Source organism: Rousettus aegyptiacus, unplaced genomic scaffold (genome assembly GCF_014176215.1).
Source record: "Rousettus aegyptiacus isolate mRouAeg1 unplaced genomic scaffold, mRouAeg1.p scaffold_m13_p_2, whole genome shotgun sequence".
Taxonomy (NCBI): domain Eukaryota; kingdom Metazoa; phylum Chordata; class Mammalia; order Chiroptera; family Pteropodidae; genus Rousettus; species Rousettus aegyptiacus.
Window position 1 is genome coordinate 70,918,682 of NW_023416295.1, and position 19,497 is coordinate 70,938,178.

Genomic DNA, 19,497 nt, shown 5'->3' on the forward strand with positions numbered 1-19,497 from the left:
GCTTTTTGGGGTGAAAATCTGGACTTAATGATATTGAGTGGGTACTTATACATTTGAAGTTATTTATAGCTAACCAATTTTAGTATTATTCTATAAAGATTACAGCCCTTGCTTTCAAATTGCTTACTATCTAATGTTGAATTCTAAACAACGTAACTAGTATACCTCATGATAAATCACATCATCTTCCACAAAGAGTTTTACAATTTCTTTATAAATTTAATTAACCTGAATTCAGTGCTCTAGCTTTAACCAGTTAACTTTAATTTTAATGATTTTACTCAAATGAGCATTTATGTAAATACCAGCATAGGTTCTAATTGGAATGAAGAAATCTGTCTTTAAAATATGCTCATAACTAATGATTAAAATGGAGAAAGATAGGAAGGAAGGAAGGAAGGAAGGAAGGAAGGAAGGAAGGAAGGAAGGAAGGAAGGAAGGAAGGAGGGAAGAAAGGAAGAAAAATGAACTTAGATTATAGGTTTTAGAGCATCATTGTATGAGTAGTTATATAGTGCGTTCAAATATTAAAAAGCATGCCTTTCGTGCTTACTTTCAGTTAGCAAATTTGAAGCACTTTACATGTGTGCTATCATCTCTATTAACACATGTAGGAAAAGTAATGAATAATGCACATGCATCAATTAACCTTTCACAGTTCTTTCAGTACATTAGCACTCTACCTACAATTATTCAATGGTTCAAATACTTTAGTAGAAACTCAAAAGTACAGTGTTGTTATTGCTATCATTCATTTATCAGACACAGCAAATATTTTATATACTTAAGAGACAACGGAACCCTTTTCCCAAAGTTTTTACTTTCTCATTGAAAAAGCAAAGTAGGAAATCTAACCACTTTTTTCGTATATGAATTTGTCTATGTATTTTGTATATGAACTATATGAATTTGTCATTTTGTAAGCATATAACATGAGCTTACGGTGTCATGGTTTAAAAATTTTGAGTCAGAGAACTTGATTAACTTCATATAACGAATGTATTTGATGCCTCACCACTAAATGTCCAGCACTGTTTTAGTATTCTCAGGAAAGGAAGCAGATTGGGAGATACCACACTGTAAAGTAAACTGAGCTGAAGGAGCTAAAACCTGTGAAGAAAGGAACTTTTCTTGAGAAAAAAAAATATTATGAACTGGACAAATATTCCAACCTGAATTTCCTAACCTTAGCATTCTGTACTTTATGAAGAATATCAATGTCAGAGACTGCTCGCTAAGTTCATGGTAGATAGATAATACAATTTACTTAGACTGTTTTTGTCACCAGTCAGTTGGGCATTAGGCCATGAAGCCCACTAGATCACTACTACCTTATCCAACTGCACAATTTTCAACTTTTATAAATATTTGAAAATACATGCTGCCTCATAATTTAACTTCAAAAGAGGTAAAATTCTGTTATAGTGATCTAAAAATTGGTATTTGGATAATTCACCTTACAAAATATATATGTGTAAACAAGGTTGACTAACAGATGGAAATTGCATATATTCCTAATGGTTTCATTGCTTTTACTCATAATGAGAAATAAACTATGTTCTTGTACTTGTGTTATTTCCTGTGGTAAAACAAAGTAAAAGATGGATGCATTTCTTGAGGAAACTACAGATACTATATTTTTATACTTCTGAATTTTCTGAGAGTATACATCAAAATCATTGATTACTCATAAATTATTTTACTTAAGTCAAATAAAATTACCTTACAGTAATTCATATTTGTCTTTTAAATTGCTGATTTTCATAAGAAATAATTGTTCAATACATTTGTTGTCAATAGAACACTTGACTTATATTTCTCTTGTAGTGATAATAGGTATTCCAGTTACTATTTGCATTGACTTTGAATATTTATCACATGAAAGTTTTTCATTGCGAATACTAGAAAACTTCATTTAAATCAGCTTAAACAAACAAACAAGAAAAGGCGGGGGCGGGAGGAGGAAATTTAATGGCTTAGGTTACTAAATAAAACAAATGATGCTACTTTTACATGGCCGCATTAAGGGATTTAAAATATGTCTCCAGGACCTGTGCTTTTCCCACTTGGTTTGCTGAACAAATCTGGTTCACCACTATGCTAATTATAAGTTACTTAAACTGAAATACCTGTTTTAAATTTTTACTAAATGAAGGGGTAGTTACTTAAATAATTTGGGGACACTATTAGTCAGAGTTCTACCAGAAAAATAGAACCATTAGGCCTTCTTTAAGTAAGTAGTTTATACAGTTGTGTGAGGCCTCCTTGTTAGATGAAAATCCGTAGGGCAGGCAGTCAGGAAGAGCAATCCGGAAGTCTGGGACAGAAGCCGATGCTGCAGGCCACAGATTAAATGTCTTCTTCTGCAGGGAAGCCTTGGTTTTGCTCTTAAACTTTTCAACTGATTATATCAAGCCATCCCAGTTTACGGAGGCTAATCTCCTTACTTAAAGTTAGCTGATTCTAGATGTTAATCACATATAAAAAATGTTTTTACCATAATACCTAGGTGAGTTTTTGGTTGAATAACTAAAGACTATATCTGGCTAAATTGACGTGTAAAACTGAATATTAGAGACAGTGATATTAGAAGAAAAAAGACATGATGATTTAGCAGCAAACTATAACATAAGACCTCCCTAGGAAAAATGCTAATACAAATGTGGTTAAAACAGTCTGTTCTCTGTGAAAAACTAATTGGCCTCCATGTAAGAAATTGCTAAGATTGTGACAAGATTACCATTATTGAATAGCCTACTGTTTTTAATTCTTTGACTATAACACTAATAAGAGCTTGTTAGAAGACACTGCTTCTATCAGTTAACAATCTACAGAGAGCTACCCTACCCAACCATCCCTGAGCATTCATAAATTGTAAAGCATACTTATCTTCAAAAATTTTGCTTCTAATTTTCTCTAGAGGTACAGGCTAGATGCCTTAAAATTAAGGTTATAGTAATTTCATATTAAGGTTCCTTGTTATACTATGAGAAACTTGAGCCCAGTAGATACTAAATTAATATTCCTGGCAAGAATAAATAGGGAGGAAAAAAGAGCTGGATGATTTTAAAACATATTTTGCAATTATTAATAATGTTACAGAATAGCAGTGCATGCATTATCTCTTATTTGTAAAGATGCATCTTCAAAATAAATTCCTGGAACAAAGATTGCTGGATCAAAGGATAAATGTATATTTAATTCTGTTAGACACTGCCTGAATTCCCACCACTATGATTGTAGAAATTGGTGATTTCAACAAGCTCTCCAAGTGATTATTGTGTTCAATAAAGTTTAAGAATCACTCTTTTAGGAAAAGAATATTTACCATTTTGAGTATTAATTATCTTGTCAAAAAAATGCATCTATATGAATACATGTTTACTAGCATACCTGCCAGTTCGTCCAGCCCTATACAATTTCTTGTTCATCCCGATCAAGAAATCCTGGTCCAGAAGCATCTCGTAGTTATTAAAATACTTGTTTCGTGAGCTGAGTGAGGACAGTCAATTGCCTTCACCAGCTTTATTTGGCCTCTGCAGTCTTAACCTATGCTCGATCCTGTATTTCTTCTTGAAACTAACCAAGACATTTGGATAATGTCACTTACGAAGAAGTTATTGCTTTATAGGACTTTTGCCTTATTGTTTTAAGTATGTCTATCCTTCACAACTAGGAAAGTGAACATCAAACAAAGAAATATTTATCTTTTCAATAGTGTGATTTTATATGTAACCATATAATTTTATCATATTGCAATATTATTGTACATTTCATTTCAACAGCAAACTGAGATGTGCACACAAGTATAAAAAATAAATAATACACAAGAAGACTATGCTGTAAAGTTTATTTTTTTTCCTATATATTGTTTTTCCCCCCTCTACTTAGTAATAATTTAAAATAGAAGTTGACATTTCAGCTAACTGGTAATTAACATAGCAGTGAACCAGATTTTTTCAGCAGTCTACAACTTCATGGATACTTACCTTAGTTGCTTCTGTGACATCCATCAGCTCAGAAATAATGCCTTTATAAACTAATAGGACTTCCTTAAGTGAAGAAACTGGTTTACACATCTCTGCATATCTCAAAAGAGCAACCTTTTGGCAAGATATGTGAAATACAGAAAGGAATAAAATCCATGAGTTCTTTAAGAAACTGAAAAATAGGCAAGATATTAGAAATATAGACAGGAACCACTAGATAGCCAAAGTAGTAGAGGTCAGGAAGTATAGTTAGGTGAAGCTGAAAAGATAGGCAGAGAGCAGATCATGCTCACCAGTGTTGGCAATGTTAAGAATATGAGGTTTTATTCTGATTGTTATCAGCAGTTATAAGAAGGTATTATAATGCATAATCCACTTTTCATTATAATAACATCCCTTTGGTTACAATTAGAAAAATGATTTAAAAGGAGCAAGAAACAGATGAAATTTAAGCCCCCAGGCAAGAACTGTTGATGACTTGGCTTAAGAAAAAGGAAGAGAAAAGGAGGTAACTATGAAGATACTTTGAAGATAGAATTGGCAGGACGCAGTGATGAATTAGATGTAGAAGATAAGGTAGGACATAAGAAGGATGAATGCCTGGTTTCTGGAATGAGCCATTGGGTAGAAGGAAGCACTATTTGTCATAAAGAAAAGTGAGGGAATACATTTGATTAAAAAAAAAAAAGAGCAAGATTTTAACACTAGATGTGTTCAATTTGACATACCTAAAATAGTTTAAGCACAGATATGAAAGAAACAACTGCATAAGTTAGAAGCTGAGAAGACAGATTAAAATATGAGTTATTATAATATTAATGAAAGTCACTGAAAGTTCTAAGACTTTTTGTGAGAGAATTTAGATATTCCTAGTATTAGAATCTTGGCCTGATACAGAAAGAAGTGGAAAAAGTAACTGAGAAAAACCAGTCAGGCAGGAAGAAAACCAAGACATTGCTGAAAGAAAGAAAAGCCAAACAGAAGGAAGAGATTAGCTCGATCTGATGCTGCAGAAAGATCAATGAGTGCTGAGAGAGATTTAACCACATGAAAATAATTATCAACCTCTGTAAGTTAAAAAAGAAGAAGGAGGAGGAGGAGGAAAAGAAGAAGAAGAAGAAGAAGAAGAAGAAGAAGAAGAAGAAGAAGAAGAAGAAGAAGAAGAAGAAGAAGAAGAAGAAGAAGAAGAAGAAGAAGAAGAAGAAGAAGAAGAAAAGAAAGAAGAAAAAAATGGTAAATTTGAAGGATATATCAGTATGGAATGAAGAGTGATTGAAGGGAAAAATGAAGTTAAATTATTACAAACAATTCTTTGGAGAAAGTTGTATGTGAATGGAGCATGGAAAGATAGGGTTATAAATAGAGGGTGGATTGAAGTTAGGAGAAAAGTTTGATTTGTTTTAAGATAATAAATAGTACAGCAAATGTGTGCTAGATTTAGTGGAAAAGATTTAGTAGATTTAGTAGAAAAGGAGAGGGTGAAAATGCAGGAGAAAGAGAATTGTTGAAGGCAAGTTTCAGAAGAGATGAAATGAGTATATATGTTTTGCCTTCTATTGGCCTAAACAGATGGGAGAATGCTTCTTTCTGTCTTACACAAAGACAGGGGAAAATAATTGATGCAGATGTAGATGAGTTTTAGTTGGCCCTATGGGAAAAAATGAGTTGCTTTATGATATGCTCTATCTTCTCTATGCTAGGATATAACATTATCCTCTGAGAGTGGAATCAAGTGGAATGGAGTAAATTAGAGGGCTAATATGGGCACAGTGTATAAAAAATGAAAAATAAGAAGTTGAAGTTTGGTTTATGAAGAGAATGTAGCAAGGGTCAATGGGGACAAGATCTCAATAAAGCCAGAGTCATCTCAGCGAGAATACCAGAGCAAGACAGAGTAGAGATTGGATAAAAGAATAAGATGCACTTTGTTTGTGTATATTGTGTAGGGGGAATCTCTTTTGGTGAAGGTTTAATTTCTGGTGATGCCCAATGACATACTGTTCATCACCATGGAAATCTATGGTTGAAGTATATTGGAAATACAAGCACATAGGCAGAGAAGAGATCAAGGAAACAATAAAAGAAAATTATTTATCCGTTGTCCTGTAGATATTGAAATTGCTGACTTTCTTGGTTTGGAGTCATTAGCATGAGAGAAATTAGTTGCTCAATCTTAAATAAAAATAGTGAGGTATAAGAATCAGAAGGTTGGTAGACGATGCTTTGAGAATGGGTGCAGTCAGTGATACAGCCTATTGGAGAGACTCTCAAAAAGCAGGAAATGTTAAAAGATAAGAAAAATCTGATATTCTGGAATTAGTATTGGGGAGGGCACTGATTTTACGTCTATCCCTGAGGTTCTTATTAAGAGTCTATATTTTCAATGACAGCCGAGAAAAGATGGCCTCAGAAGATGTTGTTTCAGTAAAGGTAAAAAGGTAAAAGAAACATGCAGAGTATAGTATTAGGATATTAAGGAGTTTATGATCATAAAGTAGGAGTTTCAGAAGGCCAATCAGAAGAGTTTGGGTATAAAGAGAAAATGTGTTTCAGTGGACAGAATGCTAGGTTGCACTGAACTTTGAGCAGAAACCTGTGTAAGCAAGGGTGAGAATGTTGAAAAGTTTTATCTTGGATATAGATGGGTTTATGAGGTTTCAGTTACAGCTGAGAATAAGGGCTGCAGGATAGCCAACATGTTAGGTCAATTGTGTCTTTTAGGTTGTTGGATTTGGCAGTAACAGTAAGTGGAGCCATGGGTAGTAGGAATGAGTGAGTGCATGTAAACCAGGTGGCTCTTTCCTTGGAGGATAGGAGGAGTTGTGATAAATAATAAAAAAGTCAAGGTGGACCAGACTTTTTCTTGCTAACTGGGCCAGTGTTCTACCCTCAGGCATTGCCAATCCAAGGAAAGATGATTATATATTTTTCTCCACTGTGTTCCAATCTATGTTAAACTTTGATATAATATGTATGTTGCAAAGATAAAAAGAAAAAAAGAAAAACAAATAATAATAACATGCAAATCTAGTTCTCTATTTTTTATCGCTCCCCTTTTACAATAACAGGTTTATTACATTCTGAGTTAACTTCTGGCTTTCAAAATATGGAAAATGAAAAATAAATAATAATTTTAAAAAAGCTCAAGAAACTCATTCGGTTAAAATAATAAGGTGAGTTAGAACCAGTGTTGGGGTGAGATGAGGATTCAGATAAGGTAGGGATCGAGTATCTGAGTTTATGAGAGAGTTTTACTATCTTGTATTGGGGGAGGACATTTGGAAATTTGTGGCTTGAGTAATATTTTGAGTTTAAAAGAAATGGAGAAAGGTGATTTCTAAAAAAAATGCTGTTCACATTTTCTTTGTGTTTTCGTGGAGACTGTCAAAAATATTTCAGGTGCTTTCTATGTATGATGCGTGTGTGTGTGTGTGTGTGTGTGTGTGTGTTTAATGTGGTCCAGTACTAAGATGGAGTTATACAATGATTGCTTTATTTAGAGTTAACATTTACATAAGATATATGATTTCAATGGTTTGAAATCTTTAGCACAAGAATCATCTGAATTTTAAACTAGGACTTTAAACAATGTGGTGGTTTACTCATGGCACTTTAGCTTCCAAGTACAGAAACCCATTGAAGCTAGTTCAAAAGTAGAGATTCAAAAGAGGATATGAAGGATCTCATGTGTTTACATAACTAAGGACAGGAAATAAAGAAACTTCCTGGGGCTTGGAGAATTTCTCACTCAAGGACTCAGTGGTTCCTTTCTTTCTATCTGTCTCTTGGCTCCCCAGCTTTTGCAGACATGCTCCGGTATTCCTCCTCTCTTAGCATTTCCATTCCCACTCCACCTGGTCACCTTGTCCATGTTAGCACAGCTGCCCACTGGGTGAGCAGCACAGCTTTTGGGTTAGATTTTTGAGAGAAAGAGTCCTTAGTGATTCAGTTCAGCCTATGATTTGGTTTCACGTGCATGACATGTTCCTTCTTGGTCTAATTATCTTTAAACTGGAAAGAGAGGGATGATATTGGCACATAGTGCTGCCCCTCTCAGGAACATTAACTGGTTGGGCAGGTTTAAATAAATGAGGATATTGAATGGGTCAGCCACATTAACTGATACATGTAAGGTATGTACACTTTCGGAAGAATCATTAGCAGAAATGTTTCCAGAATATAGAGTAGCCAGCTGAGAACAGTAGTCTATATGTCAAGTTTAATTTCTGTGTGTTTATGAACTGAATATCAAGTTCAAGAGAGATTTTTCAAATAATGAAAACAAAAACCCAAATAAGTAAAAATAAATAAATAACTGTCTTGAACAGTCTTTAGTAGACAGATAAAATAGTTTGATTGTTTATTATCCACATCCCTTAATTAAATAAGAGCTAATAAAATCTAAATTTAAACCTCTTACTCCAAAGACACATTACTCTTTCAGATTTGCAGTTGCATTTTAAAATTGCAATGATAAATATTTAATATCTCTACTTTAATTCTAAATATACTTTAATTACTCTGTGTAAAAAAAAAGCTTTGTTTAAATTTTGTATATATAATGGAAGAAAAAAATAATTGTATTATTATTGATGTTATTTGGATAATACTTTTATTTTAAAAATAAGACTGAAAAATGAAGTTCTCAATGTAGTCCTTGCTAAGGAAAATACATAACATTTTCCTGAAATGTAAAGAAATATACTTATCTACATTATCACATGTTTAATAAACATAAAGGATTTACCAGGCTCTAATCAGAACAATGATTTTCTTTTAAATCTGGCAATATTTGACCCCCTAGTTTTATGTCTTGCTCTCCTCTCATCTACTTCCTACCAAAATTTTGGTATATAACTTAATTTTTAAGTGGTTAAAATAAATATTAGGTAATTTTATTGTGAGAACTCTTTAAGTTTCTAAAATCCATCATTAAACTATAACCAAAATATTAGAATAATGACACAAAACCAAGGTTGACTATGGAGCTGAAAGACGTGGACAGGACTCTAATGCGTTAAAATTCCTTTTTGTCCTTTTTGACAAAGTACAGAAGTACAAAAAGTACTTAAGTAGTTTATCCTCTTGGACAAAGTATAAATGTACATCATATTAAAAAGATACTTTTAGCATAAGTAAGTGTTATCTTTATCAGGTAAAGAAAAAAATTACATGTTTTAAGATGTCAATATGTGTAACAATTGCTTTGCTTAAAATATTAGTATGATTAGAGCAATAACTCAGTAAGCACAGTGCTCTATCACTGTCTGTGAGTGTTCCCTTTGTGACTTTTGATTTATGTCTGGCAAGTTTGCCAATACCTGAAGTTTTTTACAATCTTCAACTGTATAAATCTTTTATATCTATAGTAAAACAGGGCTACTCATATGATCAACAAAAATGTCAGGTAAAATCAACTTTCCATATCTAATGAGATAATAAAGCTAAAATGATAAACTCCTATTTATAACAAATGCTAAATTATAAAAATAATGAACTGTATGAATAATTAAAAATTTGAAAGAAATGTTTCTGTTCTTTATGAACTGATGTTAAATATATCTTAGAAATAGAGACAGTAGTTGGACTATAGTTTTATTCCATTTTATTTCATTTTATCTTGTTATTTTATTTTAATTTTATTATTTTTTTGTTGTTGTTAATGGGAATCAAATAGAATGGCATTCAAAAGATAAGTGAAGAACAAGAGAATGGCAATCTCAATTTAATTTCTCTTTGATTCTGGAGAATAAAAGGTAATTGATACCACAGGAAAGAACAGGGAGAGAAGTCATGTAATCTTGCATTCCTGAGGGAGTGAAGTATAGGACCGATTTGGAAATAGTCTCCACCATCCACCATGTGTTCCACAGGCTGAATGCTACAGTTGGGGCCCTGCTGTACTTAGTTCCTGGAGAGAGGAGATGTTGAAAGGGTGACCGAGAACCCTGGAAATGAACAGAGTTAAGTGTTCAGAAAATACTGAATAAGACGGAATAAATGAGACTCCAAACTACCATCTATGCTTTGTTTTATGAAATGTCAAGGCTAAATAGAGCACAGGCTTACTACCCATGGTTTCTCAGCCCAGGAGCAGTAACATTAAACTATAAAACTATTACATTTGGGTTCAAAAGGTATAACATAATCTAATTATGAAAAAAATCATGAAAACTCAAAATAGGGATATTTTTCAAAGCAACTCATGTTTACCCTTTAGAAATAGTAACACCACAAACAACAAGGAAGACTAAAGAATTCTTTTAAGATTAAAGGAGTTTAGAGAGAAAAGACAGTTAAATGCAACATATGATGCTGCATTGAATTTCAAATCAGAAAAAAAAAGAGAAAATTTTGCTATATAGAACATTAGCAACAGGCAAAATATGAATAAAAACTATGTACTGTATCAGTGTTAAAAGTATTGATTTTGATGAGTATAGTGTGGTTATGCAAGTGAATGTCGTTGTGCTTAGAAGATGCAGGCTGAAGTATTTAGGTGTAAAGGGTCATCAAGTCTGCAATTTGCTGTCAAAAGGTTCAGACAGTACTAGAAATAGCCAGAGGGACAAAAGATTAACAACTGGTGAATCTAGGTATAGGGCATAGGTGTTCACTCTTACAACTTTCCTGTAAGTTTGAAATGATTTCAAAATAATCAATTAAAAACAAAAGGCATGACAAACATTTGTGTTTTGGCTCTGACAATGGCTAAACATGTGGGCTGTGAGCCTGTCTCATCTGGAAAATAGAAATAATTGACCCCTTCTATTTCACAAGTAATTATGAGGATCAGTGATATAATGGAGTTCACAGACCACTGTTTATTTTTTTTATTAAGATTTGGACAAATATTTTATTGGAAAGCAAAATGAGTTTTCAACCAAACTACACTTACATAAGAAAGGAAATATAGTTATATTTTAAACAATTTAAAACTTTAATTTTTGTTAATTAATTGTAATGCAACCATTAATTATAATGTCTCAATTTAAGAATGCTCTGGGAATGAAGCTTTTCTCTGTAACAGCGGTAGGGCACTTTAAACTAAAATCCAAACAAGCAAACAAAGAAACATCTACATAATCATGTAACTGAGTACTTATTTCTTACAATTTTATAGTCTTAGTGCTCGTATTGTGGAGAACTCATCCATTTCTTGTATTTCAAGTTTAAGTGAACAGAGGTCATCATAGTCAGTATTCTGAAGTCTGGGAAAGTTCAATTTGGTATGACATCTTTTATATCTCAGTGGACACTAGTTATTCAGCTATGTACTGGGGGGCTCTTTATTGTTTCTTCTATTCCCAAATACTCAATGTCTCCCTGTTCTTTTGATTTTACACTTCCATTAAAATAGTAAAATTTTGATGAATTGTATACTTATACTTTTTTTTCATACTTGGGCTGCAACTTATTCGACCAGTTTTATTATGACCTGAGATAAATATCAGAATAATTTGTATCATTCCTGCAATTGTAGGTCAATATCACTGAAAATCTTTAAAAACTAATTTACATTTTTGTGACTTATTATCACCTGGTACACTCTTCTTCAAAAACTAAAATTCTCAAACAGAAGTACCAAAATTTCTAGTATTTAACAAATACCAAATTCAGTAGCATCTTCTTAATCTATTTCCTTCCTGCCTGCCTGCCTTCTCTCTTTCCCTCCCTTCCCTCCCCCCTTCCTCCTTTCCTCTTTCTGTCTTTCTGTCTCTGTCTCTTTCCCTCTCTCCCTCTCTCTCTCTTTCTTTTCTTTCTTTATTTTTTAAGAATTGACTGACCCAACCATCCATTCCAATCCTTTATCCTGAAACTTTTATCTATTAGAATACTATAAGTATGTATGTCATCTCTTTGACTCTAATCTCTGATCTTATTCGTTCCTTTTTCTCCTACCACATGCCTCCAAGTTTCTTGTATTAGCACTCTTCTTTTTGGTTTCTTTTGGGGTCACATGTAATCAAGTCATCTCAAGATGACTCCAGAGAAGTCTCTCTCTCTACTCAAATTCACCTTTTCTCTTGAACACCATGTAGATAGTTGTAATAATCTACTTCATATCTCTGTCTATACATAGTCTATACATATCATATTATACATACTGTACCAGAGCCTCTAATTCTCTATGCCCAAAGCCAGGTTACTTGCACACCAGAGAGATGGGGTGAGGTGTGGGGTGAGGGGAGGGAAGAGTCATGCTTATGCTCAGGAGCAGAGGTTTGAGCATTTAGCATGACAATAAAACATAGTACCATATGCCTTTTTATTTATTCTTCACTAGAATAGAAAGCTCCTCACCTGCATGGAATGTGACTTAAAAAAATATTTTTTAATGTATTGTGATAAATTGATCTTTCAAAAACATTTGGGGAAACATACTCATAATAAAATATGGCTTGCATTATTACAGAACAATATGCGTTAATGTTTAAAAATTGATTAAAGCCTTCCACAGCAAAAAGAGCTAAATTCAAGTTTAAATCATACTTTTTAGCTTTAAAGTTACCCCATACTGTTAGGTAATGCACGGGTGTTGAGAAAAGTAACTAAGAACTAATTCACCAAGTTTGTAAAAATCAAATATTCTATACCCTAGGTAACCTTAATATTGCTCTGTCACTGTAAATCAGATTATTCTTGAGATTGTATTTAAGTCAAGGCAAATGGTCTTCTATTTACAAATGTAATTTAGTCTCAGGGGTTGGTAATTTTGTTAAAATATTGTCAGGTTAATTGAAATTGATTTGTGTTTACTGAAAGTAGTGAGTACTAATCAAATATTAGACACTGAAGCATTGGTGGTATTTAAACCTTTGACAGACACTGCTAGTGCTTCATGGAAGGATTTTGTGCTTGTGTGTGTCTCAGAGATCAACATCGCTTTTCAGCCTTTTCTTCTAAATATATATGGAAAAAAAAAAACGAGGAGCGATGGCCTATATTTCCTTCATAAAATTTTGTTTAGGGAATATTTTGGAAAATTTGGGATTGGTTTTGAGGGGATTATTTATGCTTTATTTCCATTACTACAAACAGCACATTTGCTTTTCCATCTGCTTAATTCCATTCAAGGTTTGCTATTCTCTACCATTCATAGCATCATCGAGCTCTACATAATAGCTTTTATAGGAGACAGACATTACCAGGCAATTTGAAAAGCAGGTTGAAGATAAAGCCTAATAGCGCACATGCCCTGGCCTTGTGACTTGGCTCACTTCCGAAGCTTATATTAAATGGGTTGCATGCATCTTCTGTGCTCTATGTGTATGGGCTCTTTGAGGCTTAAAGAAACATTTCCCCTAATACAAAAATAAACCCACTATAATTATTCATTTTGGAGAAATTTTACAGTTGTTGGTTAACCTACTCCCTTATGCCCTGCAATATTCATTAGCTGATTTCTCTGTTTATGAGTGATATTATATGGAAATGGTTATGGTTAGCTAACAGATGTAACCACTGAAATAAATTAGAAAAAAAAGTTCTGTATTTTACAGATGGTTCTATTAAATATTCTTTTTTCCCTCCTTGACTTTAATGTTTAGTTTTCTTTCTACAGAAAACTTTTCTTTACTGACTATGGGAATATAGCCAAAGTGGAAAGATGTGACATGGATGGGATGAACAGAACAAGGATAATTGATTCAAAGACAGAGCAGCCAGCTGCACTGGCACTAGATCTAGTCAACAAACTGGTTTACTGGGTAGATCTTTACTTGGATTATGTGGAAGTCATGGACTACCAAGGAAAAAACAGACATACTATCATTCAAGGCAGACAAGTAAGTATAATTGTGTTTGAAAATACAGTTAAGGTAATAAAATGAATAGTACCATACTAAGAAAAAGACCTAAAATCCCAGTGTTGAAAATTTTTTATGAAGTCAAGCTGCAATGAGTCATAAAAATTGTGATGCATTTCCTCTACAGGAGAATGTTCTTTTCGGTGCATTCCAAATATTGAAGATGCCTCTCACTTCCTCCTTCCCTCTATTAAAAACAAAGCACGCAAAACAAAAACCAACAAAAACACCAAATAAAAACAAAAATGCTATACAAAGAAAACAAAGTACTAGAATAGGACAAATGGCCTACTTTCTAAAAACGAATTGAAGTAGTTTATTCATAAGGAACTGAACTATGATTTGTCCCTGTGGCACTGGAAATATTTTTCTAACAAAAGCAAATACCTGCTCACAAAAGTATCTTTATTATTTTAGTAGGTCGAATTATATTTTGCCTTATGATGTATTAAAGTACTTACTACAGTGAGAATTCTGTGAAAGTTACCAAAGTCAAAATTTTTTCCAACTGTATACTTTTTCCCTTGCTGAATTACAAGTATTTTATTTGTTTTTCTTCAAATAACACTCAGTGCAGTCCTTAAGGAAATATGCAAGTGGAAATAAGCCTTGTTTACTATTGTGCCTTTTCAAATTCAATTTTACCTCAGTGATAGCACTAATTTCATGTGAAATTCTTATTCTATGGAGCTGAAATATGTGAATCTCTTTGCTTTCTTTTGCAATGAAAGGCAAGAATACTCTGTAATTATTCCTTAAAGTTACTTTTTTTTTTTTTTCCTAATCAGCTTTAACGATGAAATTATCTCTCCTTCCTTGGCAGATAAGCAAATACATCAATCTGGGTAGTTAAATAAAAAAGTGTTCAATATTAGAGGTGAGGCTAGATATTTCTCACCCTCAACTATCCTAAAGCTTTGATTTCTTAAGCAAGTTTCAGGTCCTCTAAAGAGGACCTAATCTCTAAAATTATAATGGACATTCTTTTTGTATCTATACGTAATTAAAATTTTAAATTTGAAACAAGAATAGGAGTTCAAATGATTTTTCCATGACTAAATGTTTTTAATGTCTGAAGTTTTTAATTATCCATTTTTTTTTAAATTTCTATTGCCTGTGTTTTGTTGATCTGTCAGTAAATAATCCAATATATGCTTAGTCTGCCACTAAATACTCCCATATAGATAAATTTTTGGAAGTATTTGGGCTGTAGGAAAAATGGTCTATCCACTACTTCAGGCTCTTCTTACCTCTATTGAAGGTAGTTAGCAAAGTAAGCAGCAATGTACTTACTTTATGGGAAACAGAGCCTTCTGAGGGAAGGCAGGGAAGCAGTGAGTATAATTTTGATCTTTAGTGTATGAACATGTTTTCTGCCATGACCAGTTGCCCCTTCTGTAGTCATGCTTTCTCTCCTGGGATATGGATTGACAGTAATGCGAGTATGTCACAACTAGATATTCCTAGATGGATTGCCCAAAACTTTGAGCAAAACATGCAGGAGATTAATGGTAATGCGAGAGTTTAGCTTGTTTGTAATTTTTATAGGAAAAAAAAATTGCTTAGGTAAAAATTGGGCATAGGTATATTTAGTTAATGTGATGTCAGCTATGTGGAAAATGACATGAGTGCTTACACACAAACACACACATACACACTCACACACACACACATGCACATACTTACTGGAGAGTAACACTAATATAGAAAAATATCATTTGGGCTTCAACATCAAATTATTCTTTCTATTCATTTTATTTGTTCATTTCTAGCCTAGACTTAAAGAAATAAGATACGATCCAAAAACAACATGCAAAAGCTAGTCTTTTAACCATGCATTATATGAGAGGATCAGAGAAAGTAATATAATTTACATATACTAGAAAGATAACAAATCAAATGTTTTTGCTTAAAGTACAGAATTGACAAGATTTCCTCATTAAAAAAGAAATTTTGTTCTATAACAATGTATGTAGTCACACCACGAATACTGTCTCAAATTCTCTTAACTATAAATCTATACTAAAAGTGCACTAAAACTACAAAATAATGTCAAAAAATAGTGACAAGTGCTTTTTCATCAAAATTTCTATTGCAAATCAATTGACAGCTCTACCGTACCCTGGATCAGAATCATTTTAAATTAAGTGTAACACAAGGAATACCCAAAAGCAATGTGGGTGGCATGTGACTTTGTTTCAGAACACCAGTATAGTCATTTTGCCTCTGCTTTCCGGGAAGCTTTCAATGACTTCAAGATGTCTATCTCCCCCCACAATCCCCAAAACCTCTGCCAAGGAAGGTTCACTCTGTTAAAGTGTCATGATAGCAGTAAATATTGTTATTCTCAAAGCAATCAGTTCCATATCCATTATGAGTAGGCTTTAGAAAGAATACAGTTTCAGAGTAAAATGCTGACATTTAATTTATAATGATTCCAAATATGTGACTTCATTATTTATCATTTTCTGTGCTAGGCAAGTATTAGTCTAAATGTAACTTGAGATTTAAAAAATGTGGTTTTGAACTTATAAAACAAAATTTCAAATGTGCTTTCTCATCAGTATTTTTACAGGCGTAGCTGTGCTTCTGCAGATTCTACATATCCATGACTATATTAACAAGCAGCCCATAAAAATATCTCAAATTTTATGTAACAGTGCTATAAGGATATTCATGAACATGCCTAAAAGTTTGGTTCTTACTAGGTTTGAGAAGTAATTACTAACATATTTTCTTAAACATAAATAAGATCACCCCCCTCCCCCCCCCCCCGCCGCCCCATGCATTTGTAACTGCTCTATCCACTACTGCATAATGTTTTATTCTCAGGATTTTTTTTTTAATTACTGAAGTGTTGAATTCTTGGAGAGAAAATAAACAATAATATGTTTGACTCTCCTACTATGGGAATTGACCATAGTAGTAAATAGTTGTTTTTTCTTTCAAGTTGAAAGCAGCATAATTGAAAATCATAGTTATTTTTGCCTCTCTTAATAGGTCAGACATCTTTATGGCATAACTGTGTTTGAGGACTATTTGTATGTAACCAATTCTGATAACTTCAATATCGTAAGGATAAATCGATTTAATGGCACTGATATTTATTCATTAACAAAAATGGAAAATGCTCGGGGAATTCGAATCTATCACAAAAGAACTCAACCAACAGGTAAGATGCTAGACTTTGTCATAGCCTTCATAATGATAAATTGAATGATTATATGGTCCCTGTGCTTTTGTATGATGTTAAAGTGAGCAAGTCATAAATTATATTTTGAAAACAAAAGTGTACACATCTACTTAATAAAATTAAATAGAATTTCCTTTATAAGTCTAAATGACAAATTTTTCAGTTGCTAGTGAATTGTTTGTACAAATATAGAATTGAAACAATTGCTAGATATAAATTCAGAAAGGAGCTTTCAATTGTGCTATATGTACATGAGAAACCCAGATGATAAGATGCTAAGATTTTTTTTTTTAATTTTATTTTGGGAGATACATTTCAAATTAGGTGACTTTCTTATGGCATCTGTCCAGTTTTATTGCCTGTCCAGTTTTATTGCTTTTTATTGCAGTTCTATCATGATTCTTTTGACTTAACATTCTGATCGTTCTTTATTACATGTTAATTACAAAAGTAATTTTTAATGAGAAGATTGCAGTGTCTCTAATTCTCAAAAAGACAAACTAGTTATTTTGCATAGTAGGATAGTGATGCTTGTTCATCAACATAATGTAGGCTCAATTATATATAGAATAATATAATGTACAAAAGCCATGACACAAATTTTCCAAAGCTTCCATCATATTTTTGTGGTTCAAATTACAGTTAATTTATAATTATCTAAATATTAATATAGATTTGATTGAGACAATGTATTGTCACTAATATTTTTACAGGAAGTTTAAATTTGGAATTTAGTAGATAAGTTTATTAAAGTTTGATATTACATTTATTAATTAGCTAATTATTTATTGACCATTTACTATGTACCAGGATCTATTCTACATATACTGGGAATAAAACAGAGTGAATAAAACAGAGGAATAATGTTTGCCTTTATGAGATTTGCATCCTAGTAGAGAAGACATAATTTTAAAAAAGTAGATTATTTTTACGTTAGAAGATAAGAACTATAGAGAAAAATAAAGTAAATAAGAGGATAAGGAGTGTTAACAATGAGGATATTTTGCAATTTTATATTGAATGGTTAGAGGAAATCCTATTGAAAAGATAAAATTGAATGCAGACATGAAATAATTGAAGGAGAAAGGCATGAATGTGGCAGGTGAGAAAGCACAGAAACCATGAAAAAGAGCATGCTAAGATTGTTTGAGGAGCAGCAAGAAGACCCATATGTCTGGAGCAGAGTAAATAAAGGTAGGAGAAGTAAGAAATAAAGTTAGAGAAATAATGGAGGACCATAACAGGTAGATCCCTGTGGACAATTGTAAAAACCTTTGCTTACACTATTACTGAGATGGGGAGCCCTTAGGGAGAATTAAGCAGAGGAGTCTCATGACCCGGCTGACTTTTAAAGAAATATTAATGGCTGCTGTGTTGACAAGAGGCTGTAGGGGACAACGATGGAAGGTTGAAAGGTTAGAGAGAATGAGAATGATAGACTGGACCAAGATGATAGTACCAAAGATGATGAGAAACAGTTAGAGTTAGGACATATTTAAAAGTAGATCTGGAAATCAGTCAATGTGATATAGAAGGTAGAGGTTGTGTACGCCTTCTCTCACAACTACACCAAAATTATAACAAAACTACAGAGCAACCAGCATGCAGAGTGATCTAAGGCCTCGCTGAACAAAAGCCCTACAACTAGGGACAAAAATAAAAGGTCGCCCCAAACTGGTAGGAGGGGCAGAGACATTAAATGGCCTGGTCTCACACTCTATGTGGTGATCTAGAATTGGGAGGGCTATCTTGGCTGCAGAGCCTCCTCCCTAACCTGAGGGACGAAGGGTCCTAGCTGTACACTGGGCTCCCCAGCCCAGGGTTCCAGCACTGAGAAGAGAAGTCCTCACAACTTCTGGCTATGAAAACCAATAGAGGTTGCAGCTGAGTGAGACCTAGTGCTGTGGAAGTTGCAGATGTTCCTCTTAAAGGGCCTTTGCCAGCTTTAATCACTGACGGTTTCATTCACTCTAAGTTCCAGCACTGGGGAAGCTGCTCGAGGGGCACCAGGGACCTACAGGGGAGGCACTGAGCTGTCAGGCGTTAGGGTGAGGGCTGGAGGGTGGCTTTCTCCCAGACAGAAGTGCTGGCAGTATCTATTGTTTGTTGAGCCCTCCTCCCTCCCAGCCTATGGATGCAGGCTTTACTTTATCTGAGTTGCCATCAACCTGGATAACACAGGTTCCTCCACTCAGGGAATTCCCTGAGACTGTTTCTCTCAACCTGTGAGCCCACCCAAGCTGCTTCCAATGGTGTATTCCATACAAAAGGGCTATCTCATCTCCTGATGTGGACTTTCCTAAAATCTCTTAAAGGCTCACAAAACCCAAATAAGCAGCATCTGACCTCCGTGTGCCCTGTACATCTTTCTGAGCAGCCACAGCCCCACAGTATTGGCAACCAGTCACAGTTTCTGACTTAACCCCTCAAGACACCTATAAGCCCAGCACGGGTGGCAGCTATCTGTGGATTGCTTGGTAACTCTTACCAATAGCCCCAGAGGTAC

At 33.7% G+C, this 19,497-nt stretch overlaps 1 protein-coding gene across 4 annotated transcripts in view; it reads left to right on the forward strand.

Moving 5' to 3' along the window:
- The window catches only part of LRP1B (LDL receptor related protein 1B), a 1,622,137-nt gene that overhangs the window by 910,639 nt on the left and 692,001 nt on the right, over positions 1 to 19,497 (forward strand). For all 4 annotated transcript variants that reach the window (XM_036236560.1, XM_036236558.1, XM_036236559.1 and 1 more), the window contains exons 8-9: positions 13,555 to 13,777; positions 16,799 to 16,970. In XM_036236560.1, coding sequence (XP_036092453.1) covers positions 13,555 to 13,777; positions 16,799 to 16,970 — 395 coding nt within the window. The remainder of the gene's footprint in view (positions 1 to 13,554; positions 13,778 to 16,798; positions 16,971 to 19,497) is intronic.